This window comes from Epinephelus moara, chromosome 5, assembly GCF_006386435.1.
Source record: "Epinephelus moara isolate mb chromosome 5, YSFRI_EMoa_1.0, whole genome shotgun sequence".
NCBI lineage: Eukaryota > Metazoa > Chordata > Actinopteri > Perciformes > Serranidae > Epinephelus > Epinephelus moara.
This window is the reverse complement of record NC_065510.1, coordinates 31,759,158-31,782,392: the sequence shown is the minus strand read 5'-3', so window position 1 is coordinate 31,782,392 and position 23,235 is coordinate 31,759,158. Positions and strand designations below refer to the sequence as shown.

Here is a 23,235-nt window from a genome sequence, read left to right as displayed (position 1 = left end):
TATTTTGTATGAAACAATTTGCATAATATTAGCATATTACAGCATATAAAATACACAACAGATACATACAGGCCTAACAATGATATCAGGTTAATTATGTAGCAGTTGAATCTTGCCTAATCTCAGACTGCGGATTTTTCTCACAGCTCTGACAGCACGTAGCAGGTCATGGGACCCGTATGAAGCAGCGTTTACAGATTTGATTGGTTCCAATTTGAGGCAGCTGTTCTGTAATTGGTCCTCCGTGCGATCACTCACCCGCTCTGGCTTGTGATTGGTTCCTCTCCTGTTTCCGCTTCGCTAGCTTTTTCGTTTTTTTTCTTTTTGTGTCGTCCTTCTTCCCGTTGAGCTAATCGATTACGGTCACCCGCGACACCTGCTCACCGTTTCTCATATTTATCCTCACGTAATTACACACACCATGGATGATTTTGACATGCTGAACGCGCCCGCCGCTGGGAACGGTGTCGGGTCGGAGGAGGACCCCGCTGCCGCCTTCTTAGCCCAGCAGGAGAGCGAGATCGCGGGGATTGAAAACGACGAAGGCTTCAGCATCCTGGACAGCGGAGAGGTCCCCTCGTCGCTTGGAGACCCTAACGGTGGGTGACTGTTGTGGTCAAGCAGAGGCAGTTTCTCCTCGTTAAATGTCACCATAGCCTTTCTATTTAACTTTAATGACAGGGTGCCGTGTGTGTTGTCAAACTGTAACTTCCGTTAAACCTTAATTTGGTCCTAAATGGACTCTGAAGCTGATGCTCTTTGGTCAGATGCTAACGTTAGCTTAGCCACCGAATTAGCCCAGTTGGTTTAGCTAGCGTTACCATTAACCCGTGTCAGCGCTATGTAAAATTGACAAATGAACATGAACACGAAGCGGAAAACTCAGAATGGTTACTTAACTAATGTTTGTTTTATGAATATCCAACTGTCTGTAAAATGAATGAAGCTGTGTGATAACATCAGCCCTGCCGCTCTTGGTCTTGTCATTCATAGCTGACTGTTTGCTGGCAGCCCGACATGTTGCTACAGCCCTGGGAGCCAGCAAACCTTACAGCCAAAAGAGGAAATTGATGGAGCTTAACGACCTTTGCCCATGCCTGCCTCGTTTCCTTGAAACTGTAGCTTCGTTGTGGTGTAGCAATTATAGTTAGTCAGAAGTGCTGACATGCCATGTCATGAAATGTGTGTGTATGAAAATCTTGAGGATTCAGCAATAGTAAAAGAGTTAGCCAAGGTCTTGTCATGATAGAGGTTTTGTTGTTTTCAGCTTAAACACATAACTAATGTCTGCTGTTTTATTTGTCTACTTGATTTCTAACAGCTATTTTCATTGTATCTTTGCAGATGGTGCTGTCAATGGAGAGCTTCATGGGGTAATACTTTCACTCTTATATTGTCAAACTGCCCAATTATTCTGTCCTTGTGTCTGTTCCGCTGTATTTTGTGTGTATAGGGAGACTTTGACAGCCTATTCGTGCTCACAAAATACACTTGTCACACTGTCCAAACCAAACATCTTTTGGTTATTTGAGCTCTCAATGTAGGGCTTTTGCTTGCTGCCTTAAAGAGATGTAATCTCTGGCTCTTCTAACTCCTCAGAGGATAATTGTGAGGACACTGATATTATTGTTTTGATAAATGGCCAAACCATGTTGCTTAAGTGACATTTGTCTCCGTAATGTTGCAGTGAAGAAAAACCTTAACATTGCCACGTGGAAAAAGTCTTATACTGTAGGTATTAACTTACCCAATGTCAGTGTTGGGTGGCTTTTTATGAAAGCACAACTGTTAAAGAATACTCTTGGTTATTTACAGTTTGGGTCTTATTTTGATGATTTTCTTAGTTTCTGGATGGATGGATGTAACCAATGTAGTTGCTGAGATGTGGCCAGTAATTTTAACATTGTGCTGACTGAGTAAGTTGCTAAGATCTATGAACATGACAGTATTGCTCAAAAGAAATCGGATAAGTAAAGAAACACTTGATTCATGCCAGCAATTAAACCAGATTATATACACCACTTTATTTGGATGTAAAGCAGAAAGTTAGCCCACCTGAATTGCTGTTAATATTCCCAAAAAGATCAGTATTTATGCACTGTTGAGAGAAGTTTGCCTACAGGGCTTTCTGCCAGAAAGGGATTTCTTCGTTAAGGTTTGGGAAGAAATGGTGGTTTGAGTTAAAATGAATAGACTTCTGCCAGAAAGCCCCTTTTGGCAGAAAGCCATATAGACAAGCTTCTCCCATGTGCGCACACAACTACATCGAGTATGGAAGGTCAAAGTTGAACCATTACGTTGGCCTGAAAATTGTGATGGATGTTAACATTGGATCCCCTGTGATTTTTTTTTCTCGAAAAACTTTGGGTAACCTGGTGGTTTGTTGAAAATGTGTCTGACTGTTTGTTTCTTGGCCCATCTGACTTCATTGTGGTGATGTTTCCATCTTCCCAGATGTTGACAGTTTAAAGAAACGTTATAATCACTGAAAGGAATGATGACCTAAACTGCAAAATATAAAACCAAAATCGTAATAAACCAAAATTATTCTTTAACGGGAAATATTGCTGACTTTCAACCAGCTCAGTGTCATCACAATGGCAAATGTGTGGGGAGCTCCAAGCGCTGAAGGCATGAAAAGTTTCCCTTAAGTGAACTGATGAGATTAATATACAGTAGACTTGCTAATGGGATGCTGAGATTGGATTTTGTGGAGTGTTTTTTTTTTCAGTTTTATGCATTAGTTCTGCAGCTTCTCTTTGTTTAAAATATAAAAATACATTTGTAAGATTTTAGTGGTGAAGTGGAAAGAAAACTTGTTTTCTTTTAGCGCTGTAGCAGATAGTGTGATTTCAATGCTGACTAAAGAGGTCTGAATATCCGGCTGTCAGATTCACTCCAACTTACGTTTCCTGTGCTGTCATTGCAACATTGTTGTATTTTGCACCGTCAGGACTTATTTCTGACAGTGAGAGAGGCTAAGCTTATAAAACCCAAAGCAGGCCAAATGAACTTCTAATAAATCCTCTCAGAATATAACTAACGTCTAGGAACAGATGTACTGAATAAATACTGAAATTAGGATAAGAAATTGGCTGCGATTGAAAATGTATTTACAACCTTCAGATGACAGTTGGATAGATGAGTAATTCATATTGAGAGACTTTTTCACCGAATCTCTGTAACTGACATTGAGGAAAAGTTTTTTTATGAAGTAAGACAATCATCTCTATATCATCACCTCCCTTGTTTCTCAGGAAAGCAACGGTCCATCAGACGCCTATGCAGCAATTTCCAATGCAGACCGGCTGCAGGCAGAACCTGAAAGCCTACGCAAGTGGAGAGAGGAGCAAAGTGAACGGCTGGAGTTGCTAGGTAAGCACAGACCAGAGTAAGTTAGAAGGGAACAGGACAGGCCACTGCTGTCTCAAAAGTAAAGGTTGATATTATGAGACCTACGCCTAGCACTGGAAATTCAAACCTAGCAGGGTTTTTTTTTTTCCACAGTTTGTTGGTATGTTATGAATTTCTCCTTCCCTAATTGCCAGTGGTCCTGCCCTCATTATTTCCCCCTGCTTTTATGTTTACCTTTCCATCTGTCTCTTCACTAATTTATTGCCCCTCACCTCGCTCTTCTCCCTCTCCAGATGAAAATTCTCGCAAGCAGGAGTCAGAGTGGAAGGAGAAAGCCAAGGTGGAGCTGGAAGAGTGGCACGCCAGGCAGAACGAGCAGCTGGAGAAAACCAAATCCAACAACAGGTACTGGCTTCATAGAGGGGTAGAGACAGGACACAAGGAACAATGGACTTGGGGAGGGCTGATATTACCATGAATAAGAACCCATTCACATTTGTGTCTGGACAAAAAAAAAAGCCAAGTCGATGATATGGAGGATTTCCAAAAAGTTCTTAAATCATAGCGGCAGTCTTGGATTTAGCCACAGGGGAACTTATAGCTGAATAGTAAGGTTTGGCTCAGTGTGTAGAGTCTCTAGCAGGAAGAGAAATGGATCCACCCTAGCCTTGAGGTTCGAGAAAGATATTGTGCTGCTTTCCCAGCAAGTCAGTGTTCCTATCCTTCGCTAGCCCAAAGTTTCCTTTAGTAGATTGCTCTCACATACTTGTGGACAATCATGACGTCAAGATGTTACTTTAGGGAGCAACCTGAGTTACTCCAGGTGATGAGCCAAAAACATGATAGTAATTGTTGTAGTATTGTAGGATCTCATGCTTCGACACACACCTTTTCAATAGCCCTGCCAACCAATACCACTGTGTGATGGTGTGTGTCTCCGTATATACATACACTTGTTATTTCCCAATTCAGCACTGTAGTTTCAATATCTTCAGACCTCTGCTGAAGGGTAGGCTAAAGTTAAAGGTGGAGTCTGCGATCCTGGAGAAAGATTGTTGCTATTTGAACTCAAAACCCAAACAAATAAACCCCTCCCATCAGCGCTCTTTCAGAAGCTCTGTTTTACTATCTCTCCTGCTCCCATTGCCTTTCTCTTTATACATTCACGCCCTTTCCCCTGTCCTGTGCACGAGCACAGCGTGACAGTGTTGTGTAGCTTGGTCCAAGCGACATTGTTTGTTTCCCGTTTGCAGAGCCAGGGCTGTTTATGCAAACAGGACATTTGTTTTTCAGTGCACACACAGAATGGAAAGCTAACAGGAGATATTTGCTGTATTTGGCAAAAAGTGTACTGGATTAGAATTGTAGACTCCATCTTTAATTTTACAGCTTAAGTTAGATCTTACTGTACAGTCATGGATGCTTAAAGCAATAATTGTACTGTGTTAATATTATTATCTTAGATTTACCCCACCTGGCCATAAATTGGCAGAGGTGAAGGTATGTGAGAGACAACCCTTAAGGCTCATTAACTTCAGCATGGGTTTGGCTTATTCAAAAAATTCTAGTGTAATTAGAAAAATGTTTTTACAAATCTATAATGTCATGATGATACCGTGTTCCAAGTGGGAATTAAGTTAGTTGGTCTTGAATACTTAATAATAACAATGCTTCAAAAGACTGAAGTGTTGTTTTCTCATGTGATTGTTAGATATGTAACTATTTAAGGATGTTTAATATGCCATTGGCTGGCATGTTTGTGCCCTTCAGCAAGCACCAGGTAACTCATCATTTTGTAGAGGTGAATTGGCAAAGTTTCTGTCTCGGTTTCTCCTGCACTGTAACGTAGCCCTGCTGCCCTATTAATAATGAAATACCTGCAGCCATGACTCCCTGCTCAACTGGCAGTCCTGTTTGGTGGAAAAGTGTTACTGATGGATAATCCTTTCATATGGATGGTCTTTGTCTGGTAAACAAGTAACTGATATACAAATGTAGAAGAGTTAAGGCTGCAACAGACATTATTTTTATAATAAAGATAAGCAAATGAGTCCAAACATTGGAGAAGCTGTCACTAGTAAATAATGTGGTGTCTTCCGTTAATTACTTAGGCCAGATCCACACTAATACGTTTACGTTTCAAAATAAAAACAACCTCAATACACTTGAGTGTTTTAGCACCGTTTTTAGAGTAATCTCTGTCCATACTAACACATCTGAAAACACATATCACATGACCATTCACGCACACTGGGCATCCATGTGCTGATGTAAACAGGAAGCACATTGTCAACTCTGTGGTTGGTGACTTAGTCATAGAAAGATGGCACCAAGTAGGACCAGAGATTTCTTTGCTTGGGCTGTCCACGAGGAGGAATTGTTACTGAAGTTGACATGAGTATATGGCAGTCATTGGTCGGAAACTATAGATTAGGAGTTGTTACAAGGCAAATACAGCAACACATTAGAGCAGCACTGGGAACATTAGCCATCACTGGAGAAAGCAATGGTGATGGTAAAGGAGCAAAGTAATCCACACAAGAAGAATAAAATAACAAAAGTTATGCTGGCATACCTACAATCTTTAAAACACGTCTTGACTGATGAGACCCAACCAGGAAGTGAACGTGGGTGTCAACATCATCGTTTTCAAAAGTGTCTGTCAACGCCCATCCAGACAAAAATGCAACCCTGGAGTTATCAAACTAAAACATGATCAGCAGCATTTTCAAAGGTCTCCATTTTAGCGGTTCCAAAACACTGGAATAGTGTGGACGCTAGACGTAAACGTAGCAAAAGTTATGTGTTTCTAAATGAAAACATTAGTGTGGATGCAGCGTTATATTCATTAGCCATAGTTACAGTGTATCGCCAGGATTCAATTAATTACTAAAGCAGTTCAATGTGTCGAACAATTAGAACTTGATAGTGTTTTGAAGTTACTCCCTCACTTCTGGTATTAGTTTTGGATGTGAGGAGCTGATGGTGTATGGCAGATCACACAGACATGTAATTAAAGATTTCATGGGCGGGCACAATCAGCTGACAGCCTCCCTGAGCCTGTGAAACCCTCGATGCTGCGTTTAGAAGTCCTTCCCTGAGCCTTTGATGATATGCCTTAGCTTATTACTGTGTGGTAACCTATAATGCTTGTGTTTCCATCCTCTTCTCCCTTTTATTGCTGTCTCTCTTCTCTCCTGCCTTCTTGCTGCTCTGTCGTTTGGGCGGATGTTTGTCCAGGGTGCTGGATGAAGACTTCTACAAGCAGCCCTTCTCTGAGCTCATTGGTTATGTGTATGTTGCTCCAACTAACATCCTCCCTTCTCATTCTTTTGCCTTTTTTTTCTCCATTGTCATCATTAACTCCCAGCCTCCAACCAACCATTGACATCATCTCATTAGTTAGGTCATTAGTTAACTCCCCATGTATTGCCATGATTTAACTCCATCTTTTGTTCTTTAATTCGTAACTACTTGGATTTTGAATTGTTTCACGTCATCTAGCTTTTTTTTTTCTTTCTCATATGTAAACCTCAGTCATAATTTCACCCCATATGTCTGCATGCCATTTGTGAGTGGATGCCTGTGAGGATTTGTCAGTACAGAGAATGACTGCATGCTACTACACACACACTGCCACGCTCCTCAGTCACATCTATGGAAATCAAATTAATTATTTCATTACTGTGCCTCATCTATTACTCACTTCCATACTTATCCTTCATTTCAGCAAAACATTTTGCAAACACATGACATGAATTTCCAACAATTAACACTGCTTACATTTATTGTATGAACTCTCACAGGAAGTGTTTTGTTTCTACTTAACATCTTTTCATAAGCGTGATGTTTTTTTCCCCCAAAAAAATTAATCTACAGAATAAGGATCAGGAGTATGATGCGTGTAGATTTGTTTGAAGCAGCTGTGTGTGAACTTGGCATCAACTAAACTATCCCTTTTTCTTAATCTGTTCACTGAACAATGTGCAGAGTCGACACTGTTCATAGGGATGGTTCCTTCCTCTTAATCTTTACAAGTCAAACTTCCTACTCACTCTAACTTCCCGTACCTCCAGCTCTGCCACTCACTTATGTAAACGCTAGGGCTATGTGCAGAACAGGATAGTGTCATGCTAACCGTACCACATGTGAAACAGAGTTAAAAGTTACTTAAATTTTAAATAGTGTGTGCCGGTCAAGTTGTATTCCTTTCCTTTGGATTTAAATTGGATCCATCTGCAGGATTCAGAAACTCAAGTTGATACCTTGTTTTGCCTTTGAGGATATTTTATAATGTTTTTTTCAAGCTGCATAAAAGCATTTAATAGTCTTCTGAAATATTGTTTTGTTTCCATCTTTCTGGTTCATATGCTAATTTTTTCTAATCAACATATAAAGGGTCAGAATTTCGGTTTCTTGAACTTGCAGATGTCCTGACTTGTGATACTGAGTCCAGCATTCACTATCTCTCTCTCTCCTTATTATTGGTGGTAAATGTAATGCACAGCAAAGATTTTATTGAGAACACCATTGATCATGATCACACAACTGCTTCAAACTGAACAGTGTGTTCATGCTTTTTAGAATGTTAGCTGCTCTGTAGCTACTGCTGTCCGACACGGTGACATGCTAATTTGCCCAGCTAGCTATCCAGTAGGCTGAGCTGTGAAGCCTTTGGTTTTGCTATTCAATCACAAAAGAGTGCACATTAGCCTGCATTGCGGTGTACATGTTTTTTCTTCTAAAGATTCATCAGCTTTGCTTTTAAAGGTCAAGGAAAGACCAGATTCTAGCCATGTTAAAGGGACAGTTCACCTCAAAATCAAAGACATATTTTTTCTTCTACCTGTAGTGCTGTTTATCAGCCTAGATTATTTTGGTGTGAATTGCTGAGTGTTGGAGATATCAGCTGTAGAGATGTCTGCCTCTTCTTGAATATAATAGAACTAGATGGCACTCAGCTTGTGGTGCTCAAAACACCCAAAAATTACATTTGAAAAACTCAACAGCAATGTCTCTTTCCAAAAATCATGACCTGATTACTCAAGATAATTGAAAGACAACGTTGTGAGTAGTTTCATATAGGAACTATTTTCTGTCTACGGATCTACACCTTCCAACCGTATCACTAAGCAGAAGGAAGCATGCATCTAATGCTAGCTCCACATAACACCACTAAGTTAGCTAACGTAGCTAACCTCGTGCTGACACAGTTAGGAGCCTCTCGTCCGTGAGTTTGTGAATCACCACATCTACTGCTGGCACCACTGAGCTAGCTAACATTACAGCTCAGCCAAGAAGGATGGCATTAATGTTTTCAGTTCGCACTGACACAAGCCCAAGCCTCTCATCTATGAGTAGATGTGTGCTTTCGTCTGGGCAGTGATTTGGATGGCAGGTGTAGAAAGAAAATGGTTCCTACATGAAACTGCTCACAACAAGATCTGTGGATTATCTTCAGTAACCAGGTCATGATTTCTGGAAAGAGACATTGCTGTTAAGTTTTTCAAGTATTTTTTTTTTGCGGGGGCACTTTTAGCACCACAAGCTGAGTGCCATCTAGTTGCATTATATTCGCAAAAAGGCAGACATCTCTATAGCTGATATCTCCAACACTCAGCAACTGACAGCAAAACAATTTAGACTGATAAATAGCACCACAGGTAAGAGGAAATAAATGTAGTTTTAATTTGGGGGTGAACTGTCCCTTTAAACTTGTCATTACTGTTATTTCTAACAAAGCTTTTTTTTTTTATTAGAAATGTATAGCATAGCTGAAAGCTATTATTTACTAGTATTTTTTTTTAATAGTCTACATAATGTGCACACCTCAATGCAGAGTATGCAGCACATTGTCAGCATATATGTGGGATTGAGTCTGAGCAGTGTTGGTGTAGAGTGACACTGAATTACACCACCTCGTCGTCCTCCTCCATCTTGTCAGTGTGAGACCGTGAGTGGGACTCCAAGGGCCTCATTTATAAGCCTTTAGTAAGAACAAATGGGCCTGAATGATGTGAATAATGCACTTCCCACACAAATGCTGGGAATTAAAAAATGTGTCAAGAGATTGAATGCATCCCTGCACAGTCTCAGAAGAATGCCTATAAAGATTTGGAGGGAGTGGGAGCTGCAAATGTAGTTAAATTAATCGTGTTAATGTCTCGTGACGAGATGAAATGGCTTGCAGGTGAGCTTTTGAACATTTGATAGATCAGAATATTAGTAAGAGGATGTTGTGCTCATGTTTTGACCCAACTTATAAGAAAATTACTAACACAGTTTTATAAATGAGACCCCAGGCCATAATGTCCTTGTGTGAGTAACATGGCACAAAGCAGTATTCACACAGAAATGTCTTTCCCACTCACCAAACCAAAGGCTGCACACTTAGCATTTTGAACACTTTTGAAGAAAAAAAAAAAAGAATGAAATTTTTTTGAAATGTAGCTTTTGCATGCCGGCTTTCAACATCTGCATTTAGCTCATTTTGGTTGTCTTTCATTTCGTCCCCTCTCTCTCTCTCTCTTCTAAATTCTGACTTGTGAAACTGTTTCTCCCTGTTTTCTTTTCCTATGCACCTTAAAGCACACACATTAACCATCCTTGCTACCGCCTAGACCAGTTAAGTAAAAATATGAAACCCCAGAACTTCCAAGTACTTTATATTTTTGACCGGGGATAGATGCAGTTCTGTGTGTGTGTGTTAGATAATTAAACGTTGCACAGATGATCCAGCTTACTATCTCGACAGTTAGATCCACTGCCTAGATAGAGGTTTGTTATGATGTCCCCTCTGTGATGTTGTGGTCCTTCTAGTTCCTTTTGTGTATTTGTAGTTGGTTGTGACGGTGAATGTTCATTGGCTTCTCATCCCCATTTTGCTTTGTGTACTGTGTTGTAGTTAGTAGCAGAGTTTGTGCCTGCAGGTTGGGTGGGCAATAGAAAAAAACAATCTTAAGTAGAAAACGGCAGTGGAATTAATACTGTTTGTGGGTGGGGTGTTATGAGGGCTTACATTTGTTTAGCCATAATCTGTGGCTTGCATCTCAAAATGTCTTGTGATAGTGGCACTGATCCATTTTCAGATTTAAGTTTTGTCTTTTCTTTTTGTTTTAATTTACTTTTGTTTTCAATTTAAGTGCTATGTTGTAAGACTTGTAGTATAAATATCATTTTTTGTTTGATAGATGGTTTAAAAACATCAAACCTTCACCAAGAAGACAGTAATTGATCTGTTCCGCAATTACGACACATGAAATCAAAGTAAACACATTCTTTGCCACTCTTCCAAATAGCCTGCTTTTCAGCCGCAGCACAATGCATGGCTAAGGCCCAGCAGTGCTTCAGTTCTTTTGGGCTTGGTTAAAAAAAGAGCTTGCCATTATTGTTCCTTTTTATTCAAGGACAAGTATATAGATAAGCTCATCATCCCTATACTTGGGTCTTGCTAAGGAAAGTTGTAAATATGCAACCACGGGGCAAGTTGAAGTGTAAGGGTGCGGGCCAACTCCCCTCCCCCCAGTTCTGTACAGAACTGCATTTTTAACCAACCAAAGATGCTTAACAGACCTTACAGTTACTTTGTTTAGCTTTGGTTTGTTTTCTTTGGATTTCTCATCAGTGTTTTTATATGTACCTCCCTTTACTGTTGTGGAGAGTCAAAAAGACAGGTGACTGTACTGTAATGTGTAAGCAGAGTTGGGGGCATGCCACAGGTAATGAAACTGTTGTAGCTTGTTGCTCTTTGTGGGCCTAAAGACATAAATGGATGTCCATTTCTGTGTAGTGATTGGACTGTCCCGCCCTGAGGTCGACTCTGCTGAACCACCAATGTCCCACCGAGCAATCAAAAGGAAAACTTGTCTGTAGTTAAATGTGTTGTAGAGCTTTATGCTTAATAGATTTAAGGAGTATCTCTCATATCCTGATGTGAGACTGAATTTTAACTTAACATATATATCAAAGGCTTGACTGAGTTTTCCACCAGAGCTTGTGTTGGTGATCAGCAGAGGACTTCCTTAGAGCTGTATGTGTACTATGCTGTATCTTACTACTTCCTCCACTGATTGTTTTCTATTCCATGTCCTCTCCTTATCTTCTTCCCTGTTGCGTATAGGGCGGCTGAGGAGGCCATGATTTCAGATCTGGACGAGAACAACCCCGGCACGGAGTGGGAGCGGGTGGCTCGGCTCTGCGACTTCAACCCCAAGTCCAGCAAGCAGGCCAAAGACGTGTCCCGCATGCGCTCGGTCCTCATCTCCCTGAAGCAGTCCCCGCTAGTCCGTTAGGCAGCCAAAGCTGCCCAGGGCGTCATTCCATATCATCCTCTATCACCACACACCAACCAACCCAGCAGTCACAACCTGTATTCTGAAGACAAGGGGGCTTACACCCCTTCTGTGCACACGTTTGCCATGCACAGTCTTACCCCCCCCCCCCACCCCCCCCCACCCCCCCACCAGTGGAAGGATATAGCCAGTGGTCCTGCCCTCATCCATTTCCACCTGGCAGGGCTGTAGAGATTAACCTTCAAGCACCAGCTCACCATTTCCTCCCCCTTAAAGGGTTTCCACCTGTGTGCACCTCTTCCACAGACCAAACAAGACCTTTTAATACATCTTCCTCACGTTTAACAAACTGAGATCAAGGCCTGTTAGATCGACACCAGGTCTCATGGTCTGTGGTCTTGTGCAACACTTGTGTAAGGGTGGTGAGCTGGGACACTAAAAGGGAAGGGTTGATGTTCGTTTGGGCCTTCAGCTACACTACAGCCTGCTTCACACGGCCCCCAAACAATATCATTCCCATGATGCTGTACTCTAACTCTTAACCTGTCAATCTCATGAATCTTTCTTCGACTTACGAGGGTTGATCGATGTTAAATGGTTTACTTCACCTTCTGTTTTCCCATCCTTACAAAAAAAAAACGTAAGAATTTTTCTTTATTGTTGTTTTTTAAGGACCAAACTCTAAGACAGAACTCCAAATTCAGTGTGTGTACTTTAAGCTGTGTGTGTAGAGCCTGCTTGTGGCATATTGTGTTCAATTTTCCGATCTATGCATTTCCTTTTGAAAAGCCTCTCCCCTCTCCAGTCAGGAACTGAACAAAGTCCAGTCATTACAATACATATGACCTGTTTGTGTGTGCGTTTAAACCTCAACAGTGTGTGTATGTACTCTATGCGTGTACCTATGTACATATACAGAAGGCAATATATATACAGTATATAAAATGTTTATGTCACTGAAATTAGACAGTTGTGGTTTTAAAGAGAACTAGATATTAGACAGCTGTTGCTTGACCATGCGTGTTCATTGTCCATTTGATTTCAATATCAGTAAAAAGTGAATGAAAGCTGTCGTCCTGTCGTTCTTCAGCTGGATAATAAATGTTCATCTGTGGTTTAGGAATGTGGCTGCACTGAGTCAACAAAGTGTCATAGTGCTGGCAGATCCTGGAAAGATTTACTTGTAAGAATCCTGAACAACAGAGCGCCCAAATGATTTCAGTTTCCATAGATGGCTGTGGAGTTCTCCATGACTTACCTCGTGTGATACAAACAACTTTCCCTATCTGGAGAAAACTGCCTAAAAGGGTATGAGGCTGTGCAGCATGCAAGCTCGAACAACTCTTACCTGAACCTAATTTGGGTTGTTAAAGGAAAGAAAACGTAAAGAGGTTTACAAGGCTTTTTGTTGTCCTGAATAATGTTGGATTTGTCTTTTCTTTGAGGTCTAAGCTTAAGGGCAGTTAGATATGTTTGTCTGTTTTCATGCAAAGTATTTTATCTTTGACCACCCCTGAAATTAATGTTAATGGAGGAGCTTTTGTGCTGTAAAGTCAGCTTCAGATGACACTGGCTATATTCCCAAAATCTTAAATTGAATCACACACTATGTGGAACTTATTTGGCCCAGCGGTACTTTTTGTTAGATATATCCAGGTTGTTGTGGCCTCCATCTCCCTTTCTCTTTGTACCAGTCAGTCTGTGTCAGGACGTCCCATGGTGGCGTCCAGTGGGATGTAGTCCATGGAGATGATGCATCGGGTCTACAAGACAGTGACGGAGCACCACCATATGTTCACCATCCTGCAGTGCACCAGTGCCAACCCTCTGGATCCCACAGATGTCAACCTCAGCGTGGTCACATGAAGATGAATGAACAGAACAAGTGTCTCCTTGCAGTCACTGACTCTTCTTTGTTAGGAGTGCAATAAATCTATCACTAATATTTTAGTTTTGTTCGTACATGAAGGTAAGATAGCGTGTCATCTACATAACAATGAAAGGATATTCTATGATAAAGACGATTATATTGAAAGGTTAGATACAGTAAGAAAAGAACTAAGTAAATGCTTGAGGTCATGGTGATTAACACATGATCTTCCTTAAGACATACTTTCTCTCCCTACTTCTCTCCCTCTCTACTTTAGATTTTTGAAGATTTTCAGTGTTGTTGATGTAGGGAGGGGAAACTGAGTTTGTCCTCATTATCTCCTTTGTGTAGCGTCATAAATAACGTGACATTAAGTGCAATGGTGGAGGTGGTTCTAACATTGCTAACAGGACTTTTTACATGTTTACACATAGATGTACAGTTACTCTTCCACTGTATTGAGGAACAGGCGTCAGAATGCACCACAGAGGTCACTGCCCCAGGTAGCCTTCTGGTTATAGCTTTTTTGGGCTTCTGATTGGCCAACATCATCACCTTCTTCTTTGCGTGGCTCTAGGGTTACAGTTGTGTTGCCGCCTGTGTTTGGCATGCTCTTGACAGCGCATTAAATACGTTTTTGCCTTTTCATAAGCTCTGTCAGCCTATCATCTTTCAGCTCCTCATGGTTATTTCTCTGCTGTAGTTCTTTCTTGCTGCCGTCGTGCGCGCCCTCCACTTCCCCATCACCACCCAGTCTTTATAGATCCATCAGCCTCATCCGCCTCAGCAGTCAGCAGCCTCAGAGTCATCAGCCACCACCACCAGTGTCTGGACTCCATTGGGGGGATTTATCCTGCTGCCGCACAGATGTCCCTCGATTACAAAATATCTCCCTCTGGTGTCCAAGCGCCAAACACTTCTGTCAAATCTTAATCAGCACAAATCATTTGTTAGTCTACTCTGTACACTCATATTCTGTATTAAACATTATCTTTACTTCACTCTTCTGTCTCTGCTGAGCGAAATGAATAAACATAAATATGCCTTGGTCTGATAAAAGTGGGAACAATTCCAGAGAGTGACTTATAGGACCACAGACTGTGGGCTGTTACCAGCAAGAACAGTTCCAGTAAGTGACCAGTGTTGTGTCTTACCATAAAACCACACTACTTGTTAATGAGAACTGTCAGGTATGTTTTTGATTAGAATGCTAGAACTCAAAATGTTAGGATAGGTTGAAAAACATACTTTTAAGACCTGAGGAATGGTTCAAGAAAAGACTGAAATCTTATTCTTTAGACAAAAGGTATGTTGACCAATCCCGACCAGGTGTGGGGGGCCTTTGACAACACTTGAAGTGGGATTGGGCCAGAGATGAAGACGTTCACTGCCTAATCTAATACATTTCACTGAAGTCATAATTTAAGATTTCATGGAGCAAACTAATGATGATGATGGATTGATTTATTGTTGTGGCATCATCAATTTGATAGTTCTGTTTTGTTTACCTCAGTAGTCAAGGGCTTTCTCCAAATAGAAACAAATCTCACACACCCTGAACAAGCTCAACTGTTACTTGCTATTGATATTACAGAATTATTTTGATATCACAGTGATAATAGTGACATAACAGTCTTACATAACAACACAACAAAGCCTTGAAAGCTCTGTTTCCAGGACAACAGGCACCTGTTAACATGAGATACACACACACACACACGCACACACACAATTCTAATGCTTTGACAATATAACATATTGACATAAGCCTTCAAATTACGTATGTTCATTCAATTCCACGTCAGTTTGGGGAGTGTCCCTGAAGACGAGTTAGACTGGAAACTAAACCCTCAACCGTCATGCCTCCCCCCTTCCTTCATCAGACACTCCCAGCAAACCATAGCTGAGGAAGACAATATTTGTAATGTGTGTGTGCTGTGCAGGATTGTCAAACAAGGGAGAAACCATGCATGTCCTTGTGCGCAAGTGTTTTTTAGAGTGAAAGTTGATCTCATGTCATGGATGTCACCATTTTATTTTTGGCACACTATTTAAGGCCTCCAAGCTAACATTACCACAGTTACAGTTAATTTGATCAGCTCGGTTCATAAATTAAAACTTTATTGCAGTAGTAATATTGTTATTCATGAAAACATCAGGCATTATACATCACACACTATGACCATTAATGATAAATAGATTATCTTTACCCCCTCTCTCTTTTACTGAAGGAATACCAGAAAGAATTCACAGACATCCCCACTGGGTATTCTGGGCATGCGCAGGCCACCCACATAACTGAGGCCGCTGTAACTGTGGATCGTTTAGTGATCTTGACCTGGAAGGGAAATGACAAAGAGGCATCCCTGGAAAACCTCCAGAGGCATCCCCAAAAAATTTTCATAAAGCAATTGTATCGGGGTGGCTGTGGCCCCTTCTGGTCACCTCATAGTAGCACCACTGGACATCTCAGTGCAGGCAGAGCTGGTCTAAGCAGTTCAAATGGTGGAGACAGTGATGGGATCATGTGTTAAACAGATACCCTGTGGGCAGAACTGTCATGATAATGTTAGTTTGGTTCATTTAGATTTAGAGTCATATAAGAGTTCATATCACTAGCAAGTCAGTCATGGTCTTGACCCCCTTCAGTTTATTCAGCATCATTTAGAAGTGCCCTGACAATGTTGCATTAACCTCATTATTAATGGCACTTTGCCCTCCTCTACAGTCTACACAATATTATAATAGTAGATTTTAGTAACAATGAAGTGATTCAGGCCCTGGTACTGCCTGCTATCAAATTAAAACTATTTTTTGGCGTCACCCACCCCTATCTTCCATTAAATCTTTCTTTTGTATTTTAAAGTTTTGCAACATGGTGTCACAAGCAACTGAAACATCCAGTTTCTATTATTAGACCCAACTTTGCCACAGTCGGTTTGACACCAGTACCTGAGATGACATGAAGATAGAAGAAGGGCACATACCTGCATGAACTTGCTAAACTGGAATTCATTGTGTTCATTTTCTTTTTTTCGCAGTCTGTCATTGTTTTTATGAAACTGTCAGTGGTCTTGTTTCTTTCTTCTCTTTTTTTCATTCCATCCGAGTAAGATGGTGGTGACTAAGGCGGCCATGTTTGCAGTGAAGGTCCATGATATCCGAACCAAAGAAGAAGTGTTGGTGTGAAATGTAATCACCAACAGCCTGTAGGCATAATAGCAGGGTGTGGTGATTTGCACCACAATTCACAAATGTGTTAACAGTCAAATGTGGGATGTGAAGCCACATGTGCATTCTTCTTTATAACACAGGCATCTTCCTGCATGTTCTGCAACACTAGCTCTGTCAAAAATGAGTTATGTACCCTGGCTTGCTTGGTAAATTTCCACACTTCATCTCTATTCAAAAGGATTTGTCCCTGCCTAATTTTCCCAGGAGTAAATCGTAATAAAATGTTACTGTCAACAACTTATGTTAATTGCAATGGTGTCTCTGAAAGGTTAATCTTGGAAATAAAAAATGTGTTAAAGGCTCTGCATTCTGGTTTTATTTTCTCATCTAAGAGTTCTCAAAGAGTAGTGAAAAATATGGGTGTGATATTGCTGGATAATTATTCCACTTTGTCTTCTTTCATTCACCACATATGAACTGTTAATGCAGCTCCTGAGTGTGTCTATTTTACTTAAAGAAACTGAAATTCAAATGTGCATGACAGCTGTACTGACTGTGCTTATATGAGACATCTTTTATTTGAGTTGGGATAGGTGCATGGGAGAATTTTTCACCAGTCTCTACTTGCTTTTTGTTAAGACTCTGTTTACCCAAAATATTCAAGAGTATTGCAAACCCATTGGAAAAGTTGCCACAACATCATAATTAATGTTTTGTTCAATTTTATTATACATATTGCTGTTTATACATTTCGCATTAGTCGTGTGACTGATTAAATACTTGTTTTCATGATCCACTCCTTCACCTGTAATTCAAACACATGCATAAACTCATGCTTTTATTTTTAAAGGACATCCGGCTTTGACGTTAAACTACAACGCGGAAGTCCCTCTCACATCCTGGATGTGCAGCACATGAACTGTTCCGGTCGGCTTTCCCAGTCACAGCTACCGCTTCCACCTCGTCTAAGATCTCTGCTACATTATTACTTTCTCTGGTTTTTTGTTTAACTTTTTGTGAACAAAATGCCTCTAGAGTTTGAGCTGTGCCCCGGCAGGATGATCGGAGGAAGTCACCCGTGCTTCATCATAGCCGAAATTGGACAAAACCACCAGGGAGACATTGAGATTGCCAAGCAAATGATAAAAATGGCAAAGGTAATAAAACAGACACGTATCGCTTTATTTTAATTGTTATTTTTTTCTGTTCTTATCATGCTCAGAACTCCATTCAAAAATGTGTCACTTTAAAGTCTTGGTCGCTGCATCGTCCTCGTCTGAACCATTACTTTTAACAGCACATTAACTGAGCTGGTGCGTGTTTGCCGACCTTAATATCTAAATTAATAGTTAGGTTATATGTGCTAATTTATGGAGCATCTGTATGCAAATCGCTCGGAATGCTATCTGTAGAAAGATGTGTAGTCATGTCGCCGAATGTTAAATTAGCAGATTTATGAATGGAGTTTGGTTTGTCTAATCACGGCTGGCACATAGTGGCCGTATTAGGTTACTATGTCTGTACTGAAGCAACTGTGCATGCCTGTATTCAGTTAAAGGTAAGAAACTATGACTAAGGATAAACATATAAAGTCAAAAACTCACCTTTCCAGAATAAAACAAACTTCATTGTGGCTCCACTTTATACTTTAAGTAGGGCTTTATTTTTTTCCTGGACATTTCCTGAAAGAACAATGTATTTTGGTATCAATTACAGGGGAAATAGAGACAAGGTTTTGTTAGTTGTGTTGTTAATAAGCTTTTATTTCAGTTTCCAGAGGAATTTCCTTGAAAGAAGAGCTCCCTTTAAACCCACCTGAATGTATTTGTTCATTATTAATTCATGAATGAACTTTATTCTCCATATATGTTGACTGGCATGCTTGCTTTTAGAAAGAAAAAGCACACTTTCCATGTTCAGTTCACCCAGTGGACAAAAAAAAATCTTTCTTACACTTGAAATAGATTAATCCATGAAGCTTCCTGTGAATTTAAGTCATATATTATTATGATTTATTATATTTTCCAAGCTTCCTGTCTTTTTTATTGCTAACTTATATCCGTCTTCACAGGACTGTGGTGCTGACTGTGCCAAATTCCAGAAAAGTGAATTAGAGTACAAATTCAACAAGCAGGCCTTGGAGCGCCCCTACAAATCTGCCCACTCCTGGGGAAAAACCTACGGAGACCACAAGCGCCACCTGGAGTTCAGCCATGAGCAGTACAGGGAGCTGCAGGAATATGCCAAGGAAGTAGGGATCTACTTCACCGCCTCAGGGATGGACGAGGTAACAAAAGAGACTTTTATTGAAGGTTTTATGACGTTTTAATCAGGTTTAAGTTTAACCACAATTTTTTGTGTGTCAACAGATGGCAGTGGAGTTTCTCCATGAGCTCAATGTGCCTTTCTTTAAAGTGGGCTCTGGAGACACCAACAACTTCCCCTATCTGGAGAAGACTGCCAAGAAAGGTGAGAGTGAGCTGTTATATCTGGGAAAATGTATGAGATTTAATCATCAGATGTACAGTGCATTTTATAACACATACTAATGCACAGACAGTGTTACATATAAACAAATATGGTGTTAAAAAAACAATAAAAGATCAATAAAAGAAGAAAGAAATACACACGTCTTGGTCCTCAGAAGAAATGAATAAAAACTGTGGAGGAGAAATAGCAAGCCTGAATGTTGTTCTTTTAGGTGTGGACTGTTTTTTCTGTGACACACACACTTCTTGGAATTCACACCCAAATTAATTTTCCTACTATAAACAGGGGAGTGCTTTTATCCCACTGACCGGGAATATTCATGGAAATGTCTAAAATTTGACACTTTAAACTAACAGAACTACAAGAACTCCATGAGAATAAAGAGTAGTGTTGCATTTTGCCATCTGCCCACATTAGACATTCTGTTTAACATGCTGTTGCCCTCTTGTCTGTGTCAGGACGTCCCATGGTGGTGTCCAGCGGGATGCAGAGCATGGAGACGATGCGTCAGGTCTACAAAATAGTGAAGGCGCACAACCCAAACTTTGCCATCCTGCAGTGCACCAGCGCCTACCCTCTGGAAGCTGAGGACGTCAACCTCAGAGTGATAGCGGTGAGAAGAACAGAATTAAATATTACTTTATATTTAAAAGGTCGGTACAGAAACAATGTATTTTTAAAGATTTCTTAACCTATCGCTGTTAAACACAAAATGAAATGTTTTCAGCAGCTGCATTATTCATTTTTGGAGCCTTTAAAATATTAAATGTCTCACTGCGGTGAGTATTTTTAGAATGTAAAATGTATCTCCCCAAGTTGCAGGTTGAACTTCCTGTTTTCATGGCCATATTGAGTTAGCAAATTTTTATGAGCTTCATTCATTGTTTTATTTTCCGAATACTCCACATGACAGATTCCACACAAGACCACCTATATACTGTATATTGCAGAGTAAAGTAGGCCTGTACTCCAAAGTCCACAATTTAATCACATCATGCTTATGCTTTATAAATTTGAATCTATCTTTCTGTGTTGAATCCATTAAAGGAACAGTTTGACACTTTGGGAAAAAAGCTTATTTGCTACTTACCCTGAGATTTAGATGCCTTATAGCCACTCTCATTTCTGTATGTATTTATAAATGTACTGCCTCTATGTTTATATTCAGTTTTTGTATAGATTAAACAAACAAGATTTGTTAATGTGAGCTTTAGAGGTGCTGGTAGGCAGATTTTGTTACTTTAGGCAGGTGAGCAGTCTGGCTGCTTCCAGTATCTTGAATGCTAAGCTAAGCTAACTGGCTGCTAGTGTTTATTTAATCATTTGTTTATTTTTCATTTTTAACTCTTAGTTTTAGTGACCCGTATAACCAAAATAAACAGAATTTATTTACTTGATATATTGTGTAATACAAAACATTGTATGCATGTCAGACAAAAAGCGTATCATTTTATTTTACGATCATTTTGTAACACAATATTTTCTTTCTAAACTCCTGGAAACAAACATTTTCATAGCAGTTTATGTTTCTAGTGTCTCACTTAATGTTCAACATATTAGGAGTTGTCACTATTGGACTGAGCCAGGCTAGCTGTATTTTCGTTTCTAGTCCGTATGCTAAACTAAGCTGACTGGCAGCTGACTCTAGCTTTACATTTTTTTATTTTTTTTTGGACAAATATGACAGTGCTATCAATCTTTTCAGTATGACATTTAAGAGTAACACTCATCCACTTGTCAACTACAGGAATACCAGAAGGAATTTCCAGACATTCCCATTGGGTATTCTGGCCACGAGTCTGGGACCAGCATTTCAATTGCAGCTGTAGCTCTGGGGGCAAAGGTCGTGGAGCGCCATGTAACCTTGGACAAGACGTGGAAAGGAAGTGATCATGCAGCCTCGCTGTTGCCCAGTGAGCTTGCAGAACTGGTTCGTTCAATCCGACTGGTGGAGAGGGCGCTGGGAAACGGCATCAAAAAGATGCTACCTTGTGAGAAGGCGTGCCATGATAAGGTGAGATATCCTCTCTCAGATACTGTTTTCAATGCAGTAAAGCGAAATTTGTTCAGAAAGATAAAGAACTGTTAAGGAAACATTTGAGCTATCACTCCTTTTCTTTCTTTTCTTCCAGCTGGGAAAATCCTTGGTGGCCAAGGTGAAGATCCCCAAAGGAACCACTCTGACTCAGGACATGTTGACGGTGAAGGTGGCCGAGCCTAAGGGCGTCGCGCCTGAGGACATCTTCGAGCTGGTTGGTAAGACTGTGACGGAGGACGTGGAGGAGGACGAGAGCGTCTTGCCAGAGGTGGTGGATCAGTACTGCAAGAAGAAGAAGTGCTGAGGTGGGCAGAGAGCTTTGACATGGGGAGAAAAGGCACTTAATTTAAGAGGAAATGTAACAGATTCCTCTGGGGATAAATCACAAGGAGCTTAAAGCGACACACACAGGTGTGTGACGGTAATTTTGTTGGGTGCTGCTGAGATTTCTGACACTGAAGTCATGGACGATCAGTGAGGATCACTTACTAGCTGTTAATTCGAATATATCACAGCTGGTGTTCAAACAGATAACTCTTTGCCAAAGCATTTATAATTTTCTAAAAGTCACCTTAACATTATACACTAACTTCTTGGCAAACGGGCTCTTTGATAAACCCACCTTTATCTCACAGGGGGCTCAGCAGTAGTTTCAGTGTGATGCCTTCTGAAGTGGCACAAAAGCCACTTGTTACAGTTACTAAACATACTTTGCACTATAGTTTTAACCTGTGCTGTAGAGATTAAATTAATATTAAACACATGAAGCTGCTACTAGTCGTCTCGTCACCTAACAGTGACATCACAGAGCCCGTTTGCCAAACAGTCCTTGTGTTCTTCCTCTACCTGCTCATTGATTTAAGTTAGTGGTGTCAGGCGGGGAATTGTATTTGTACTGCTTCTTTGAAAGAAGCAAAAATAAAACTACTGGAGCCTGACACTTTCCAAAAAGAAGAAAGAAGACGTGCATATATTGTTTGCATCAGAACAGGGACACAGCCTTATGCCCACTCTCCCAGTTTACATTGTTTTGGTCATGAACCCACCTCCTCACATCTTTGCTCTGGCACCAGTGGCGCCCTCTCATCACGATTGCAAGATAAAGGACGTTTACATACACTTAACATGTTGACATCTGTTGTGACTCTGTTGAGATCTATGATGTTCTGAAAAGATGAAGCATCCAAATAAAATGTTGCCTGAATTCCCTCCCTCCTGTGTTCCTTGTCTTTGCAATTTTGCTTTGATGCTCAGATCCACTCACTCTGTTTACCCAACATCCATGGTGTACAAGTACTCTCATGGTCATGGTAGCTTTATTATTTATAGATGTTGGGTAGGTTTCTGTCAAATAGCATACTATGTTATAGATGTTGGGTAGGTTTCTGTCAAATAGCATACTATGCTATGATATTTTTTGTGTTTGCATTCCCCTGGTGAGTGCACATTATTTTAGATTTGGAAGTATCTACATTTTAATATTTAGGTGATCTATGTGAATCTTTACAAGGAATAATGTAATATACATCTGCATTAGATATTCTGAATATATTTATGGAAGCTAATAAATAGTAATTGCAGGAAGGAATATGAAGGGTTCATTTGCAAGAACAGATATGTACATTAGTCAGACGGGAAGTGGTTGTTTTGAAAAGATATCTCTAAGGTTTTTTTTTTAATTAATCATGTTTTTTTATGTGCACTCAGATATATCAATCATACTGGCAGTTAAATAATTTTAAGAATGACTGTCATCTGTTTTTGAAAAATTTCTCTTCATTTATTCCTGCCAAAAATGATACATAAAAAAATAACAATTAAAAAATGCATATAAAAACGTGTCATACCTTTAGGGTGCATCAGACATGGTCCCTAAGAATCTGCACTTCTGTGACATTATTGTGATCAAGTAAACTGAAATAGTTATAAAAAGGGAAAAAAAAGAGAAATCCTAGCTACAAACCACTAATGCAGTTTTGCAACCTACATTTCTGTACATTCTTTTACACCACAGACTC

At 40.2% G+C, this 23,235-nt stretch overlaps 2 protein-coding genes across 3 annotated transcripts; both read left to right on the top strand.

The window, feature by feature from the left end:
- Window positions 1–318: 318 nt before the first annotated feature.
- On the top strand, window positions 319–12,712 carry clta (clathrin, light chain A). Of its 2 annotated transcripts, XM_050045632.1 has the most exons (7): window positions 319–599; window positions 1,345–1,373; window positions 3,258–3,375; window positions 3,648–3,759; window positions 6,595–6,648; window positions 9,943–9,978; window positions 11,474–12,712. In XM_050045632.1, exons 1-7 carry the CDS (start codon window positions 422–424, stop codon window positions 11,643–11,645), a joined length of 699 nt encoding a protein of 232 aa, XP_049901589.1. In that variant the 5' UTR covers window positions 319–421; the 3' UTR covers window positions 11,646–12,712. The 2 variants fall into 2 exon arrangements, with proteins under 2 accessions (XP_049901589.1, XP_049901590.1); XM_050045633.1 differs by lacking the exons at window positions 6,595–6,648; window positions 9,943–9,978 and having other exon boundaries at window positions 321–599.
- Window positions 12,713–17,586: 4,874 nt separating this feature from the next.
- On the top strand, window positions 17,587–22,426 carry nansa (N-acetylneuraminic acid synthase a). The gene is made up of 6 exons (XM_050043299.1): window positions 17,587–17,846; window positions 18,761–18,976; window positions 19,059–19,158; window positions 19,638–19,792; window positions 20,927–21,193; window positions 21,312–22,426. Exons 1-6 carry the CDS (start codon window positions 17,715–17,717, stop codon window positions 21,519–21,521), a joined length of 1,080 nt encoding a protein of 359 aa, XP_049899256.1. The 5' UTR covers window positions 17,587–17,714; the 3' UTR covers window positions 21,522–22,426.
- Window positions 22,427–23,235: the final 809 nt, after the last annotated feature.

Excerpts from the sequence above, each read along its gene's own strand:
- clta (XM_050045632.1), top strand. The coding sequence starts at position 422 with ATGGATGATTTTGACATGCTGAACGCGCCCGCCGCTGGGAACGGTGTC. Across the intron at positions 3,760-6,594 it reads AAAACCAAATCCAACAACAG|GGTGCTGGATGAAGACTTCT; the intron begins GTACTGGCTTCA and ends ATGTTTGTCCAG. Across the intron at positions 9,979-11,473 it reads CCTTGCTACCGCCTAGACCA|GGCGGCTGAGGAGGCCATGA; the intron begins GTTAAGTAAAAA and ends TGTTGCGTATAG.
- nansa (XM_050043299.1), top strand. The coding sequence starts at position 17,715 with ATGCCTCTAGAGTTTGAGCTGTGCCCCGGCAGGATGATCGGAGGAAGT. Across the intron at positions 18,977-19,058 it reads CCGCCTCAGGGATGGACGAG|ATGGCAGTGGAGTTTCTCCA; the intron begins GTAACAAAAGAG and ends GTGTGTCAACAG. Across the intron at positions 21,194-21,311 it reads AGAAGGCGTGCCATGATAAG|CTGGGAAAATCCTTGGTGGC; the intron begins GTGAGATATCCT and ends CTTTTCTTCCAG.